The sequence below is a fragment of the Phyllostomus hastatus genome, unplaced genomic scaffold, assembly GCF_019186645.2.
Source record: "Phyllostomus hastatus isolate PE091 unplaced genomic scaffold, TTU_PhHast_1.1 phas_contig_90, whole genome shotgun sequence".
NCBI classification, from domain to species: Eukaryota; Metazoa; Chordata; class Mammalia; order Chiroptera; family Phyllostomidae; genus Phyllostomus; species Phyllostomus hastatus.
Window position 1 is genome coordinate 4,325,710 of NW_025333984.1, and position 15,983 is coordinate 4,341,692.

The window sequence follows — 15,983 nt, forward strand, 5'->3', positions numbered from 1 at the left end:
TCACTTAAAATAATCTTTCCCATTTGTGCTCTCACCTGAAATGAGTAAATAAGCTTTTAGCCACCCTTTCTTCTTGGTATCCAAGAAGAGAGCAGCAGGCAAAAGGTTAGTTCTAACGTACCGGAGCAAATGGATAGATATACAATCTAAAATAGGAGTGACCTACAGAGCTGCCCTCCAAGCCCATCTCACCTGCTTCAATAACACCACCACCCTTTGTTGGGAAATGGAAAATTCCACAACCAAACATTAAAGCAGACTACTTTTCTAGAATGTAGTCCACCTCCTCTTCTCCTGTCCCAGAAATACCTCAGGTCTACAGGATCAAGAAAGGCAAGAGTACATGATAAAGAAAGGAAAGGCTAGCAGCCACTACTCATGACCAGAAAAATAGCCTAACATGGTGCAGAAAAATTCTCAGTGAGTATATCCAACAGAAACAGATGCCTTAGACAGGGATGGGCTCTATTCTAAATGGAATGAAGTCTACTAACAATTCTCAGCTTTGTTTTTCCCACCCTTATAAGTTCTCAACTAATTGAGTTCTGAGGGATGAGGAAGAAGGGAACAGCAAACCCTGTTTCAGAGAATTAGAATCTGAAGAGTTAGGAAACAGTAACTGAGAATTGGTTATTAAGTAAATGCTTAATTAGGCTGAGGTTAGTTGTTAAGCTCATAGTTGAGGCTGAGGAAGAAGTGGAAATTAATATCCAGCTATGGCGGAAGAAAGAGTGTGGTTAGAGTCAATTACATCTTCTGCCAGACAGGAGACCTGCTGAATGCTCCAGTCCCTCCAAAGTCCATTAAGCATCAAGTGAAAGGAGAGAGAGCCTGGCGAGACAGTGTGCACTAGGTACTTGAGCGTTGTCTAGTAACTTGGTTGTTGGAGGGGGAGGGACTAGCTCAGGATCCAGGGGAGGTCTGCATGGAAATTGCTGCCTTCAGAGAGCTGAGGAGGCAAGAGGCTGAGGACTGAAAAGGAGAAGAGGGTGAGTGAATATTAATAACCAGCAGGATCCCAGAGATGGCAAGCTGCCAGCCTGGACTGCCAGTGATGACCAGAACTGTGCTGCAGCTCTGAATTCACAGCTCCTTCTCTCCCAGCCCACAAGAATTTGAGTTGGAGAGCCAGCATGCTCTGGTAAGTGGAAATCCTGACACTTCCAGAGATGGAGTCATCTTTCTCATTTGGAGTGATCCTTGCTGTCCTGGCCTCCCTCATTATTGCTGCTAATGCACTAGTGGCCGTGGCTGTGCTGTTGTCAATCCACAAGAATGTTGGTGTCAATCTCTGCTTCACCTTGAATCTGGCTGTGGCTGACACCTTGCTTGGTGTGGCCATTTCTGGCATAGTCACAGACCAGCTCTCCAGCCCAGCTCAGCCCACACAGAAGACCCTGTGCAGTCTTCGGATGGCATTTGTCACTTCTTCTGCAGCTGCCTCTGTCCTCACCGTCATGCTGATTGCCTTTGACAGGTACCTTGCCATCAAGCAGCCCCTCCGCTACTTCCAGATCATGAACGGGCTCGTGGCTGGAGCCTGCCTTGCTGGGCTGTGGTTGGTGTCTTACCTCATTGGCTTCCTCCCACTTGGAATCCCTATGTTCCAGCAGACCACCTACCAGGGCCCCTGCAGCTTCTTTGCTGTGTTTCACCCACGCTTTGTGCTGACACTCTCCTGCATTGGCTTCTTCCCAGCCCTGCTCCTTTTTGTCTTCTTCTACTGTGACATGCTCAAGATTGCCTTCGTGCACAGCCAGCAGATCCGAAAGATGGAGCATGCTGGAGCCACGGCTGGAGCTTACCAGCCCCCACGGACTCCCAGCGACTTCAAGGCTGTCCTCACTGTAGCTGTTCTCATCGGGAGCTTCACTCTATCCTGGACCCCATTTCTTATCACTGGCATTGTGCAGGTGGCCTGCCAGGAGTGCCATCTCTACATAGTGCTGGAACGGTACCTGTGGCTGCTTGGCGTGTGCAATTCCCTGCTCAACCCACTCATCTATGCCTATTGGCAGAAGGAGGTGCGGCAGCAGCTCTATCAGATGGCCCTGGGAGTGAAGAAGGGGCTTGCTTCATTACTTCTTCTCTTCGGCAGGGATGGCGGCCCAGAGGTGTCAAGGGAAACTTCCTGTCACATTGCCACTGTCTCCCACCCACAGCTTGATGGCTAAGTTGGTAAGGGCAAAGAAGTTCAAAGTGCCTTTTCCCTCCTCTCTCAGGGTCCCAAATAGTAGATCAGAAGGAACGAGAGGAATGAGAGCACTTATTTCAGGCAGTGGACCACCCCTCACACCACCTCACCCCAGACTGAGAGGTAACTGATGCAGAGTGCTTTCTTCTATAATGTTTCCTTATTTACAAATCTCCACTCCACTTCTCTTGCAATGAGTCTGTTTCTCCTGTACAGGTATACTTACTTAAAGTAAGAAATGTACTACTATAAAGATGCTTAACAGTCAAACTCTATTTTTTAATACACTAGAGGAACACCATTCAATAGAAATATAATGCAAGCCAGGTTTAAATATTCTCGTAGCCACATTGAAAGGATAAAAAAAGAAGAAACAGGTGAAACTAATGTTAATGCTTCATTTAACCCAATATATCCAAACACTATTTCAATGTAATCAATATAAAAAAACTATTACATTATTTTTCCATGCTAAATCTTTGAAGTTTGGTGTGTATTTTACTCTTACAGAACATCTCAATTCAAACTAGCCATATTTCAAATGTTCAATAGCCACATGTGGCTAGTGGCTACCGTATTAAACAACAGAGTACTAGAGAAATGAAGTTCTGTTGTTTTTAACTGTTTACTATAGTGATTGCTTTGGTAAAGCAAAAAGTCCTGTCCCCTGATGCAAATCAGACGTTTTAAGTAGTGAGTTTGTATAAAATTTAGGAACCTGTATTAGATCCTAAAGCATGTCTTTCCCCATACTTCATGGTGTTCAAAACAGTGTTTCTTTGGGAAATAGCCTATCTTGTGATTTTTTTCTATTAAACCTCCCAATCCACCACCTTTCTAACCCTGTAATGCCCCTTTCCCTCAGTTGGCCTCTTACTTCACTTGTAGCTACTTGATTATGACAATGCTGAACCACAAATTCTGAGACACTGGAAGGGAAAGGAGAGGAAAGGGGGTAGATACCAAGGAGGGCACTACCAAGCTCTCCACACTGGGCCCACTTTGCTCCTTAGAGCTTGACCTTCTTCCATTTACTCCCAAACTTTCATTTTCCTAAGAAACCTGATCATATAAGAAGATGTTTCTAAAATGGCTCAGGAGATCAGCTGAGGAGCAGATGCCTCTTTCTGCTCTCTGTGGGTACAGAAAATGACTGTTGGCATCTGGGAATTATGCTCAGGCTCTCTCTGGGAAACCTAGAAGCAGAAATTCAAGAACAGAGTGGGGAAGAAGCCCAGGAACTATGCTCAGCCTTCCAGAGCTTCCCTGTAACCCTTTCCTCAACCTCCTGGTCTCCACAGTGGATTCCTAGAATGTTTGTCTCTTAAGACCCTAAACTAGATCATCTCCCTAGAAAGCTGAATAAAGAGGGCAAGAAACCTCAAAAGTATGGATTAATTTGTCTAGGATTTGGTGCCAAAACCACCTTGGACGGTTAACCACTCTGTATCTCTAAAATGATGGCCTGAGAATACATTTGAGTCCAATGTATAATTTCCAGCGACCCTCGAAAGTTTTCATTCAAATCTCAAACTGTGACGTTCAGGAGCTGGATGGAATCTAGCATTATCCCTCTCAAAAGAATGGCACATACCATAACACTTTGCACTTGGGTTTTAACGCCCCCTCAACCTTAGATGAACTCCTAGTTTGTTTTCCCTAAATTGTTCAAAGGTTAATGATCATCCCTTTCAATTTCTATACTCTCAAAAATTTCCTCCCATCCTCATCCTCTACCTTCAGCACAAATTATCTGTTTATAATTTATTCTATTTTTTAAAGATTTTATTTATTTATTTTTAGTGAGAGGGGGAAGGGAGAAAGAGAAGGAGAGAAACATCAATGTGTGGTTGCCTCCCATGCACCCCTTTACTGGGGACCTGGCCTGCAACCCAGGCATGTGTCCTGACTGGGAATCAAACCAGTGACCCTTTGGTTTGCAGGCTGGCATTCAACACATTGAGCCACACCAGCCAGGGCTCACTAATTTATTCTAATATATAAACCCTCCTTTGGCAGATCTTTTTGCAGTGGCTTTGCTTACCCCTCTGGCCCAGAGGAGGACTGTGCTTGCCTTCACCATAGTAGGTTTTGTGTTCCTTGACAACAGGAGAACTTTTTCACTGTCAAGGGGATGATGGAAGCCAATATGATTTGAAATGTTGAGTACCGAGCAAGGACAAGTTATGCCAGAAATAAGGCACACTCTTGGATCGGGTTATGAATTACTGGGAACTAGGTAAAACAAAAACAGTAACTGGGTTTTTGGACAAAATTGAAAGCTGCCTCCAGTGAGTGCCCTTCTTATTGGTGGTTCAAGGCTTAATTTCCTGGCTTTGATGCAAATAATTTATCTTGCCAAGGTAACACAAGCAAAGTATAATGGAAATTAGTTAATTATAGGGTAAAGGCAGGATCTGAGGGGAGGCTAGGTGATTATTGTGTTATTAGGCTCAGTCTGAGAAACCCTGCTATCCCTGGGAGTCAGTATGTGCAGTGGAAAAATCATGGGCTTTGAAGTCCAACAGGCCAATGTTCAAATTATGACTCAGTCATTTAAATTCTCAAAGCTATAGTTTCCTCATTTGTAAGATTGGGGTAATAATGTCTGCCTTCTATGGTTATAGTGAGGACTAACTTCAATAATGTATGTGAGAAATGCCTAGTAAACAACAGCACATTGTTAGTGCTCAGAAAATGTTCTCTCTCTTCCTTAAAAATCCAGAATAAAACATCAAAATGGCCAATTTAAGGGTGCCCATCATATCTGTAGATGTTATGACCTCCAGGACAAGGATAATTAGGCTCTGAACTGTGAATTCCTCAACCCTTGAATAGGGTTTATTAAAATGAGTGATGAGAGGTGACTCGGGTTGAAAAACACAAAGAGTAAAATCTAATATTTTAGCAGGATCAAGGCAGAGCAGATACAAGCAAGGAACTATTATCATACACTTGGGCTTTAGGGTAACTGAACTTAAAAACACTGCATATAAAAACCCACCACGAGCAGAGATACAGAATGCTATGAAAAAGTCTAGTGGCTTTCTTTGACACAGCCTCCTTCACAAATAAGGGAATGCACTTGGAGAAGAAACATTTGGATTTCATTCATGCGCCCAATGTTGTCTCCGGATAGACTTGAAAAAAGCCAGATCCTGTTCAGCAATTTGATCAAACTAGCCAAAAGATATTAAGATCTTGTAGGACAGAATGTAGGTCAATTGGTCCCATGTATAATTTCCATAAACAGCTTATTGTGAATTTGTTATGGAAATTGTGATGACTAAGTTTTATATTGATTCCTCAGGTAGCTAACATTATACATAGCACAACTCAATTTCAGAAGACTACTCTCAAGAAAATTAAGAACACACAGCACTCAGAACATGTCCAGGGGCATTTTGAGTGGTCTCACAAGTGTTAGAGGCAGGTTTCCCTGATCCACCAACACTGACCTGCTTGTCCACATAACCAGTAAGCCCATCTCTGAGAGTTGGCCAGCCAGAGTTAGTCTTGGGATATTTTTTCCCTATATGGAGAGGTGATCATGGTTCAAATGGGAAATGAACTCATGACTTTTATTTCATTCTTACTTAGTAACTGGCAAAACTGAATAGAAACCAGTGAAATCAGCAGGCATCAGAGATACTTCACGGACACAAATATACCAAGAGGAAAAATGGTGTTGAAAGCTGAGCAACAAGAGCAACAATGGACCTAAGGCCAGAACACAACTCCTAGGCTGCCATCAGCCACTCACTTATTTTGTGACTCTTTCAGTACCTTCCATGTCATCCTTCAAACAGCTGACTGATCTGGAATTTCCTCCTGTTAATTCAAAAATCTTCATTTTTTCATTTCTGCAGTTATATAAACTCAATGATGGTGCCTACAGGTGTCAACTGCCAATCATTCATTCATCTGTCTATCCATCTGTCTGTCTACCCCACAAACATTCATTCAGAGTGAGGTATTAAAATTGCCCCAGCTTTCCTGGGATGTTAGAGATATATATTGATGCATATATAATTGTAATGATTCTTTTCTGATTATAAAAGCAATTTTTGCTTATTTTAGAAATTTTTGAAAATACATAACCTATAATTGCATCATCCAGAGATGATCACTGTTATTCTCCTTCATCTGTTTTATTCATTTAACATTATATTGTATACTTTTTCTGTCATTAAGTTTTCTTCAAAAATATGTCTTGTAAAGGTTGCATGTTTTTTTTCAGGATGAGCATATAATATTTTAACCATTTCCTTATAGTTGTACCTTTATTTTATTTCCAATTTCTCACTGTTATAATAGCACTATAGATACCTTTGTGTATAAATATTTGACATGTCTGTTTAATTCCTTAGGATAAGCAGTATTACTAGGTTAAAGAGCATTAAACATTTAAAAGAATTCTGATTCATGTTTTTGCTGGCATTTCTTGAAGTGTAATGTTTCCCTAAGGTATCTGCTAAGAAAAGTCAAAATGAGCCATAAACGAACAGACTACACTGATATGAATATCTCAAAGAAATAAAAGTACATGATTTTCTGAAAGTATAAACCATAAAGAGGGGTTTACCCAGTTGTTTTTCAGAAAAGAAAACCTATTGATATGTCCTACTGCTAGAGTTAATCTGCAAATTTAGAAATCTAGACTAACGGGGCACAGCACTTTAAGAACAACCCTCACAGTACAACTAGATAATCAACCCAACATTGTGCAATATTCAGGTATTGATTTAAATGTATTTTCACTCTTAAAATTTTCTGAGGTAGTTGCTTTGTGCAATACCATAAAATGCTAAGGCATGAGAATATGAAAACATGATCAAATGGAGCCAGGAGACAGGTCTTGATCCAGTTGAGCCTTGAAGCTGTAGTCTCACAGTCTTGCAGAGAGGGAATGGTGTGCTCCACCTAATGGATCAACTGTAGCAGGGTAAAGTGCATGAGAGCTTAACGTGCGACTACTACCCAGCCATATGTTCACTGGATTTATAAGCTGTTGGGACCATAATCAGCCTCTGGGCTCAAAGAGCCCTCTCATGAGGAATCCTAGAAACAAGCAGTGCAACTGCTAAGGGTCTCAGAGTCTGTTTCAATGCACAAAGCAGCTTCTGGTTTTTGTTTTTGTTTTTTTTCCAAAACATTTTCTATACAATGGGACAGGCAGAATTCATTTACTCCAGAGCACTGGAGGGACTAAAATCATGTAAGACCAAGAGCCTGAAGCGGCGGGGGGGTCTCTTTTATTTGTTTAGGTTTGTTTGTATTTGGTGTATGTCACCCAACAGCCCTGTGATTGAATCATATTTCCCACTTACTATAATAAATCCACATCAGTTCCAGTTCTTTCTCAACTGTGTTGACATTAGGCACTAAAAAGCTGATAAACACACTGAGATAACACAGTCATTGGCCCAGTAAAATGCCACGCTGTCTTACAAAACTGTTCATTGTGCTTTTTATCACTCATAATATTTTTACAGATTTGCCCACTGGGCCATTTAACAAATACTAAAGCGCTTCCTATAGAAAAGCAAACTGGTGTCATATTATCTCAGAGGAGTTTTAAAAAGTGAGAAAACTGAACCAAGAAATTATTGCTGAATGGCGAGAGGTTATTTTAAATGTGAAAAAGACTTACAATCCAAAATTCCAACTACTAAAGTATTTAAGATTATCAGATCCCTTAGTAGTCTTATATACTGATATGTTAAATTGGTTTCCTTATTTACTAAATAAATGGGACAGACAAGGATGCATGAAGAGTGTTTAGAGTTAGTTAGGCACAGCCCAAAATACAACTGAATTTTGATGCTGTGACACTGAAGAAAATAAGTATCCTTTACTGAAACCTTAGGAATTAAGATTAATACAAAGTGGTCATTCTGAGAAAATATGAATATATTTGTTTTTTAAAAAGCAACATTACTTTAACTTACATGTAACGTCCTGACTGGCTAGGCTAACAAAAATATTACCCCTTATATGATATACTTTATTGAATAGAAAAAAGTATTTATAATCAGGTTCATAATAGTTTAATCATTCCTCCCATAAATTTATAAGACTAACAACACACTTCTTTGCACTGGATGCGAGAGGGCGAGAAGCCTAGCCCCATGTTCACATCATTCAATTTCAAACTAGAGGCATCTGTATCAATAATTCCAAGTTCTTTAATAAATAGTAAAACACACAAGAACAAGGTCCTCTGTATGTTGGACTAGTGATGAAGGAGGTCCTGGAGAACAAAGACCAACAAAGGAAAAAGAGGGAAAGCAGTAGAAAGTGGAGAATAAAAGTTCTACATTTTACAGTCACATGTCTCCAGAAAAATAGATGAAGTGCAGTATTACAGTTAAGTGTCAGAGAGTGACCAACCACAACAACTACTGACCTTCTTTCTCCCAGGGTGCTATAAAGATAGGGGAATTAATGAAATCAATATTCTTTACTGCTCACCTGCCATAAACTTTAAGTAAGCCTGGACAAGGTTGAGTCAGTACACCTCTAGCATAGTGATTACAAGCATGGGCTCATGAACCAGACTGCCCAGGTTAGAATCTTAGTTCTGCTATTTCCTAGTAACAAAAGTATTTTACTTTTCTGTACCTCAGTTTCTCATTGAAAAATAAGAATAGTACCTACCTCATAGGGTGGTTGGAAAAATGTAAACAGAATTTTAGAAACACAATATACTTATAACAGTATCTGGCACATAATAAAGCCATATTAAGTGCCAGTTGTTATCATCATCATCATCATCATTATTACATTGTATCATGCTCTAGCCTCTCAAATTAAAAAAAAATAAAATGATTAAAGAAAGAAAAAATAAAAATAATGAAAACTTTTTCATCATATAGCCTACAGACTTTGATCATTATTTTATCCCTTCAAACCCAGGGGTTCCTGATCAGAAATGTCAGTCATTTGATCTTCAGGTCGCTGGTAAAATAAGGGATTTGCTTATTCCAAAGGAAAAAATATCCATGTAATCATCTGGAGTTAATATGAATCAATCTGTATTTTGTTATCATGCAGCTTCATTGAAATTCCTCACTAGCCATCCCAATCACATGCTAGTCTTTAAAATAAAAGCTTGCTTGAGATATAATTTACACACCATAATGATTACCTATTTAAAGCATACAATTTAATGTTTATTAGTATATTTACAGAGTTACACAACCATCACCATAACCTAATTTTAGAACATTGTCATCCCAAAATGAAATTTTATACCTATTTCTAGTCCCATCCATCCCTCTTGCAAGCCATAGGCAACCACTAATTTATTTTCTATCTTTATGGATTTTCCTATTCTGGATATTTAACTTAACTGGGATGATATCATATGTGTTTTTTTGTGTTTGACTTCTTGCATTTATAATGTTTTCAAGATTAATCCATTTTGTAGCACATATCAGCAGTTCATACCTCTATGGCTGAATAATACTCCATTGTATGGATAAACCACTAATTTGTTTATCCATTCATCAGGTGATGGACACCTGGGTTGTTTCTTCCTTTTCATTTTCATTTCTCTCTTACAACCCAAATCCTATCCTTTAGCAAGTCATTATTTGCTATTCTCCAAAATATAGGTATTCCAACCACTTCTCCCACTTGCCCTCTACTGCTACTACCATCATCCAAGCCACCATCACTTCTTGCTTGTATCATCACATTAGACTTCAGGTACATGCTCACCTCAGGGCCTTTGCATTTGCTTTAAACCTAGATAGGCTTTTATCTCACCTCCTATAGACTTTAATCAAATTTGGCTTTCTCAATGTACAACCTTGCCCCAATATTCCCCATTCCTCTTCCTTGCTTTATTTTTCTACAAAGCATCTATCACCCTCCAATATATATGTTTACTCATTACTCTTTTATTATATCTCCTTTCTACACAGAGTAAGCTCCATGAGACAGAAATAGATGTTGAATAAATAAATAGTTAAAAAGATTAGGTGCATTTCCCCACTTTTATTTTCCCTTAAAAACCTGTTCTTAGCCCTGGCTGGCGTAGCTCAGTGGATTGAGCGCGGGCTGCAAACCAAAGTGTCACAGGTTCAATTCCCAGTCGGTACATGCCTGGATTGCAGGCCATGACCCTCAGCAACCGCACATTGATGTTTCTCTCTCTCTCTTTCTCCCTCCCTTCCCTCTCTAAAAATACATAAATAAAATCTTAAAAAAAAACAAAAACAAAAACCTGTTCTTTATCTACCATTATCAATAATCCATTATCAATAATTCAAAATTTAATTTCATTCCATTTAAATCCCATAGTATTTGCTGAACCCTTGCTATATTTTAGGCATTTTATCGGCTCTTTGGATATTGATCAATTCACTTACTCATTTAACAAATATTTATTAAGTAATATAACTGTGCTATGCACTGAGAACACAGCAGTAAACAAAATCAACAGAATCCCTATTTTATGAAGCTTACAGGCTGATGGGAGATAGAGATATTAATCAAATAATCACACAAATATATAGTTATAAATATATAGTATAAGAAATTATAATGAGCACTGGCTGGGTTACTCAGTTGGTTGGAGTATTGTCCCATACACCAAAAGCCTGCAAGTTTGATCCTGAGTCAGGGCACATACCTAGGTTGCAGGTTCCATCCCCAGTCGGGGCACATACAAGAGGCAACTGATTAATATTTTGCACATCTCTCTCTCTCTCTCTTTCTCTCTCTCTCTCTCTCTCTCTCTCTCTCTCTCTCTCTCTCCCCCTCCCTCCCTCCATCTCTCCCTCCCTCCCTCTCTCCCTCCTTCCCTCCCTCCCTCCCTCCATTCTCTAAAATCAATAAGCATATCTTCAGGTGAGAATTAGGGAAGAAAAGAAATTATGAGAAAAGTTCTTTAGATTGGTGACCAGAAAATCAATGGAAAATTTCCCTGAAGAAATTACATTTACCGGGAGGTAAATGAAACCTAATTGCCAATATATATAAACCATTTAAGAAACTATCTTTCACTCTATACCAGCAATTTTCAACCTTTTTCATATAGTGGCACACATAAACTAATTATTAAAATTCTGCAGCACACAAAAAAATATATACTTTTGCTGATCTGACAAAACCCAGGTATAATTTTGATTCATTCACACCAGACAGCTATTGTTGTGTTGGCTGTTGTCATTTCTTTATTTGACACTCTAGGGAAAAGAGGTCAGTGCCCCTAACTAGTCAGGTATTACGTGTTTTTTTTTAAATGAACATCTATTTTTTATTAGTAAGCATATATATTTTTAATTTTTAATTTTCAATATATTTCATTGATTATGCTATTACAGTTGTCCCATTACCGCCCCTTCATTCCCCTCCACCCTGCACACCTTCTCTCACCCACATTCCCCCCTTTAGTTCATGTCCATGTGTCATAAGTGCTTTAGCTTCTACATTTCCCATACTACTTTTGCCCTCCTCCTGTCTGTTTTCTACCTACCATCTATGCTACTTATTCTCTGTACCTTTTCCCCCTCTCTCCTCCTCCCACACCCCTGTTGCTAACCCTCCATGTTATCTCCATTTCTGGGGTTCTGTTCCTGTTCTAGTTGTTTGCTTAGTTGCTTTTTTATTTTGTTTTAGGTGTGGTTGTTAGTAATTGTGAGTTTGCTGTCATTTTACTATAGATGTTTTTTTATCTTCTTTTTCTTAGATAAATCCCTTTAACATTTCATATAATAGGGGCTTAGTGATGATGAACTCCTTTAACTTGACCTTATCTGAGAAGCACTTTATCTGGCCTTCCATTCTAAATGAAAGCTTTGCTGGATAGAGCAATCTGGGATGTAGGTCCTTGCCTTTCATGACTTGGAATACTTCTTTCCAGCCCCTTCTTGCCTGCAAAGTCTCTTTTGAGAAATCAGCTGACAGTCTGATGGGAACTCCTTTGCAGGTAGCTGTCTCCTTATCTCTTGCTGCTTCTAAGATTCTCTCCTTCATTTTTACCTTGGCTAATGTAATTATGATGTGCCTTGGTGTGTTCCTTCTTGGGTCCAACTTCTTTGGGACTCTCTGAGCTTTCTGGACTTCCAGGAAGTCTATTTCCTTTGCCAGAATGGGGAACTTCTCCTTTATTATTTGTTCAAATAAGTTTTCCACTTGTTGTTCTTCCTCTTCTCCTTCTAGTACCGCTATAATTCAGATGTTGGATCATTTAAAGATTTCCTGGAGGTTCCTAAGCCTCTCCTCATTTTTTTGAATTCTTATTTCTTCATGCTTTTCTGATTGTATGTTTTATCTTCCTTCTGGTCCACTCCATTGATGTGAGACCCAGCTTTCATTCCATCACTATTGGTTCCCTGTGCATTTTTCTTCATTTCACTTATTATAGCCTTCATTTTTTCATCTAATTTGTGACCAAAATCACCCAATTCTGTGAGCATCCTGATCACCAGTGCTTTGAACTGTGCATCTAATAGGTTGGCTATCTCTCAGTCGCTTAAAAGTACTGATTGTGAGGCTTTCACATCTGTTTTTTTTTCCCCTTTGGTCTGGTTGCACCTGTTATGTATGAGGGGCAGAGCCTTAGGTGTTCATTAGAGTGGGGCACCCCAATCACTGGGTTGTGACATTGTATGTGGGGGCAGGGTCCGAGAGGGAACAATGGTGCTTGCTCCGCTCTCCGTCGGACCTCAGTCCCTTCCGCCACTTCCCCCGAAAAAACTGGGCCCCTCTGGTGCCAATTCCCGTGTGGGTGGGCTTGTGCACCCCATGGGACTTTCCAGGGACCTCTCCTGTGAGGCTGGGAGTCTCTCCCTGCACCTCAACACCCACAGGTGTTTTCATCAGTGCCCTAAGTTCTATTTCCCAGCACTGTGATCCTGGGTTGTGCGCATATGCCTTGCTTCACAATTGCTGCCTCGCTGGGTCTGCCAGCTGCCTCTTGCGCACTCAGGGTCCACCCCTTGAGGTCTTGCACACCCTGGAGGCCTTACGCACCCGGTCCCAATGCTCTCTGCTCTCTGCACGGCGAAGGCACCCGGCTGCCCGACTCCACCCCTCCTACCGGTCTGGATGAATGGGTCTATTTTAACGTCTTGGTTGTCCGACTTCCTTACAGTTCAATTTTCTGTCAGTTCTGGTTGTTATTGTTTCTAAATTATTGTTGTCCCTATCTTGGTTGTGTGTGGAGGTACAGTGTGTCTACCTATGCCTCCATCTTGGCCGGAAGTCCCCTTAATTTTTATTTTAATTGTTCCAGTACAGTTTTCTGCCTTTTACTCCCCTCCCAGTGCCCCCAGCCCTCCCTACCTCCCTCCCATTGCCACTCCCCGCTTGTTTTTGTCATGTATCTTTTATACTTGTTCCTGTAAACCCTAGTAAGCATATATTTTAAACCTAAAATGCACATATATTTTCTTAAAATTTTTTATTGTTGTTCAAGTAGTTGTCTCCATTTTTACCCCACCATGCTCCCCACTCCACCCACCCCCACCTCCCACCCTCAAGCCTGCCCCCCTTTGACTTTGTCCACGTGTCCTTCATACATGTTCCTTGATGCCCTCCCATTATCCCTCTTCCTCCTCCTCTCTGGTCATTGTCAGATTTTTCTGCATGTTTTTAAAATTCTTGTGGCACACTAGTATGACTGTTACAGCACACTGGTTGAAAATTGCTGGCCTATACTATTGCAAAAACATGACTTCCTTTTTATTAATCTATTTTGGAGTAAGCTGGGTATCTGACTGGTGTAGTAGTCTTTATTTTATTTTTAATTACAGTTTATATTCAATATTGTTTGACTAGTATGTAGCCTTCAAATAAATATAAACAATGAAATACCTATAAGAGTACCCAAAATCCCAAACACTGGCAATTCCAAAAATTAGCAAAGATGTAGAGAAACAAAAACTCTCATTCATTGCTGGTGAGAATGCAAAATGGTATGGCCACTTTGGAAGACATTTTGGAACTTTCTTATAAAACTAAATTTATTCTTATCATACCATCCAGCAATTGTACTCTTTGGTATCTACCCAAATGAGCTGAAAACATGTTCACACACACAAAAAGCTGCACATGAATATTTATAGCAGCTTTATTCATAATTGCCAAAACTTTGAAACAACCAAGACATCCTTCAGTAGATGAATGAATATACTATAATGTATCCAAAAGTGGAAAAAAAAAAGAAAATGAGATATACAGCCACAAACAGCTGTGGAGGAACCTTATGTGCATACTACTAAGTGAAAGGAGCCAATGTGAAAAGATGTCATACTGAGTGATTCTGACTATATGACACTCTGGAAAAGGCAAGCCATAGAGACAGGAAAAGGATCAATAGATTCCAGTGATTATGGGATAGAGAAGAATAAGTAGGCAGAGCACAGAGGATTATCAGGACAGTGAAACTATTCTGTATGATACTATGATGGTAGATAACATGTCATTACACATTTCGCAAAACCCACAGATGTGTATCACCAAGAGGGAACCCTAATTAATGTAAATGATAGATTTGGGGTGAAAATGATGTGCCAATGTAAGTTGTAACAAATGAATCACTCTGGTGATGAATTTTGATGGGGGGAAGCTGGACACATGTGCGAACGAATAGGGAGTGTATGGGAAATCTCTGTACCTTCTGCACAATTTTGTTGTGAACCTAAAACATCTCTTAAAAAGGTCTATTAAAATTAATTTTCAAAAGGTAGTACTTTAGACTGACAGTTCAGAAGCCACTGTGGGGTGGTAGAATGAGACAAAGAAACCCGAAAACTATGTGCTAGTCTCAAACCTGCCACAGTCTGGCTATGTGACTTAGAACAAATTTTCTTAGTTTATCTGGACCCTATTTTGTCTACCTCTACATAAAGGGGAATAGATTTCAGTATGCCCTAACCTTTTTAGGGTCATTCTGTTCCATTTACCCTCCACATTAGGGTTATCTTCCTAAAAAACAAAAGCTAGTTATATTATTTCCCTATTTTAAACTTCCTTAGTCTGCCCCATCTCTCAGGATAAAAGTCAAACTTTCCTTGGGCATATAGAGACTCTTCATAATTTGACCCTTTAGCCATACTATTCTTATTTCCTTTCATTCTAGCCCAAATTTCTTTACAAGTACTTCCCTACAAGTACTTCTACAAGTATAATCTAAGGTCCACCTGCATTGACTGCCTATAACAAAAGCAAAATTCCTTTGACCCAAGTAAGGTTAGGTTCTCAGATGATGGGACACAAGGACCTACATTTGCACAAGATTGCCAGGTGATTCTGCCCCATGTAGTATTTGAAAACCACTGCCCTACATCTTTGCCACTCTGAACTTTTCCCCATTCTCCCACCTGGAATGTCATTTCCTACATCATCCACATGGTAACTAACATCTGCTTTTTAGCACAAATGTCACCTCCACTATGAAGCCTTTGCCCAATCCCCTAGGTAACTGGCTGTTCCTTCCTCTGTGCTGCAGAACTTGGTTTATCTTTCACATAGTACTTAGTGCCTACTATAATTATTGACTTAAATTGTTTCTCCTACTATGATGTGAGTTTGGAAACAGACTGTCTTAACTTTTTATATTCTCAGCATCTAGTACATAATACACACATAATATTTTTTAAACAAATAATGAATGGATAAATATGAAGAAACTAAACTACTCATTCCACAAATATTTGAGAGCCTTCAATGTGCTAGGCACTCTTCTAGTACAAGAAAGTAGGCAGGACTTTTTGCACATAAGACAATTATAAGAAGCCTAGACACAGGGTTCTATTTTAAGCCTTTTTAAAGC

The 15,983-nt window shown here is 39.8% G+C and overlaps 1 protein-coding gene across 1 annotated transcript; it reads left to right on the top strand.

Moving 5' to 3' along the window:
- Window positions 1-979: 979 nt before the first annotated feature.
- On the top strand, window positions 980-5,888 carry GPR119 (G protein-coupled receptor 119). The gene is made up of 2 exons (XM_045852315.1): window positions 980-2,178; window positions 5,795-5,888. Exon 1 carries the CDS (start codon window positions 1,170-1,172, stop codon window positions 2,172-2,174), a length of 1,005 nt encoding a protein of 334 aa, XP_045708271.1. The 5' UTR covers window positions 980-1,169; the 3' UTR covers window positions 2,175-2,178; window positions 5,795-5,888.
- The last annotated feature ends 10,095 nt before the right edge of the window (window positions 5,889-15,983 follow it).

What these genes read in the sequence shown, in the direction of transcription:
- GPR119 (XM_045852315.1), top strand. Translation starts at nt 1,170, where the DNA reads ATGGAGTCATCTTTCTCATTTGGAGTGATCCTTGCTGTCCTGGCCTCC.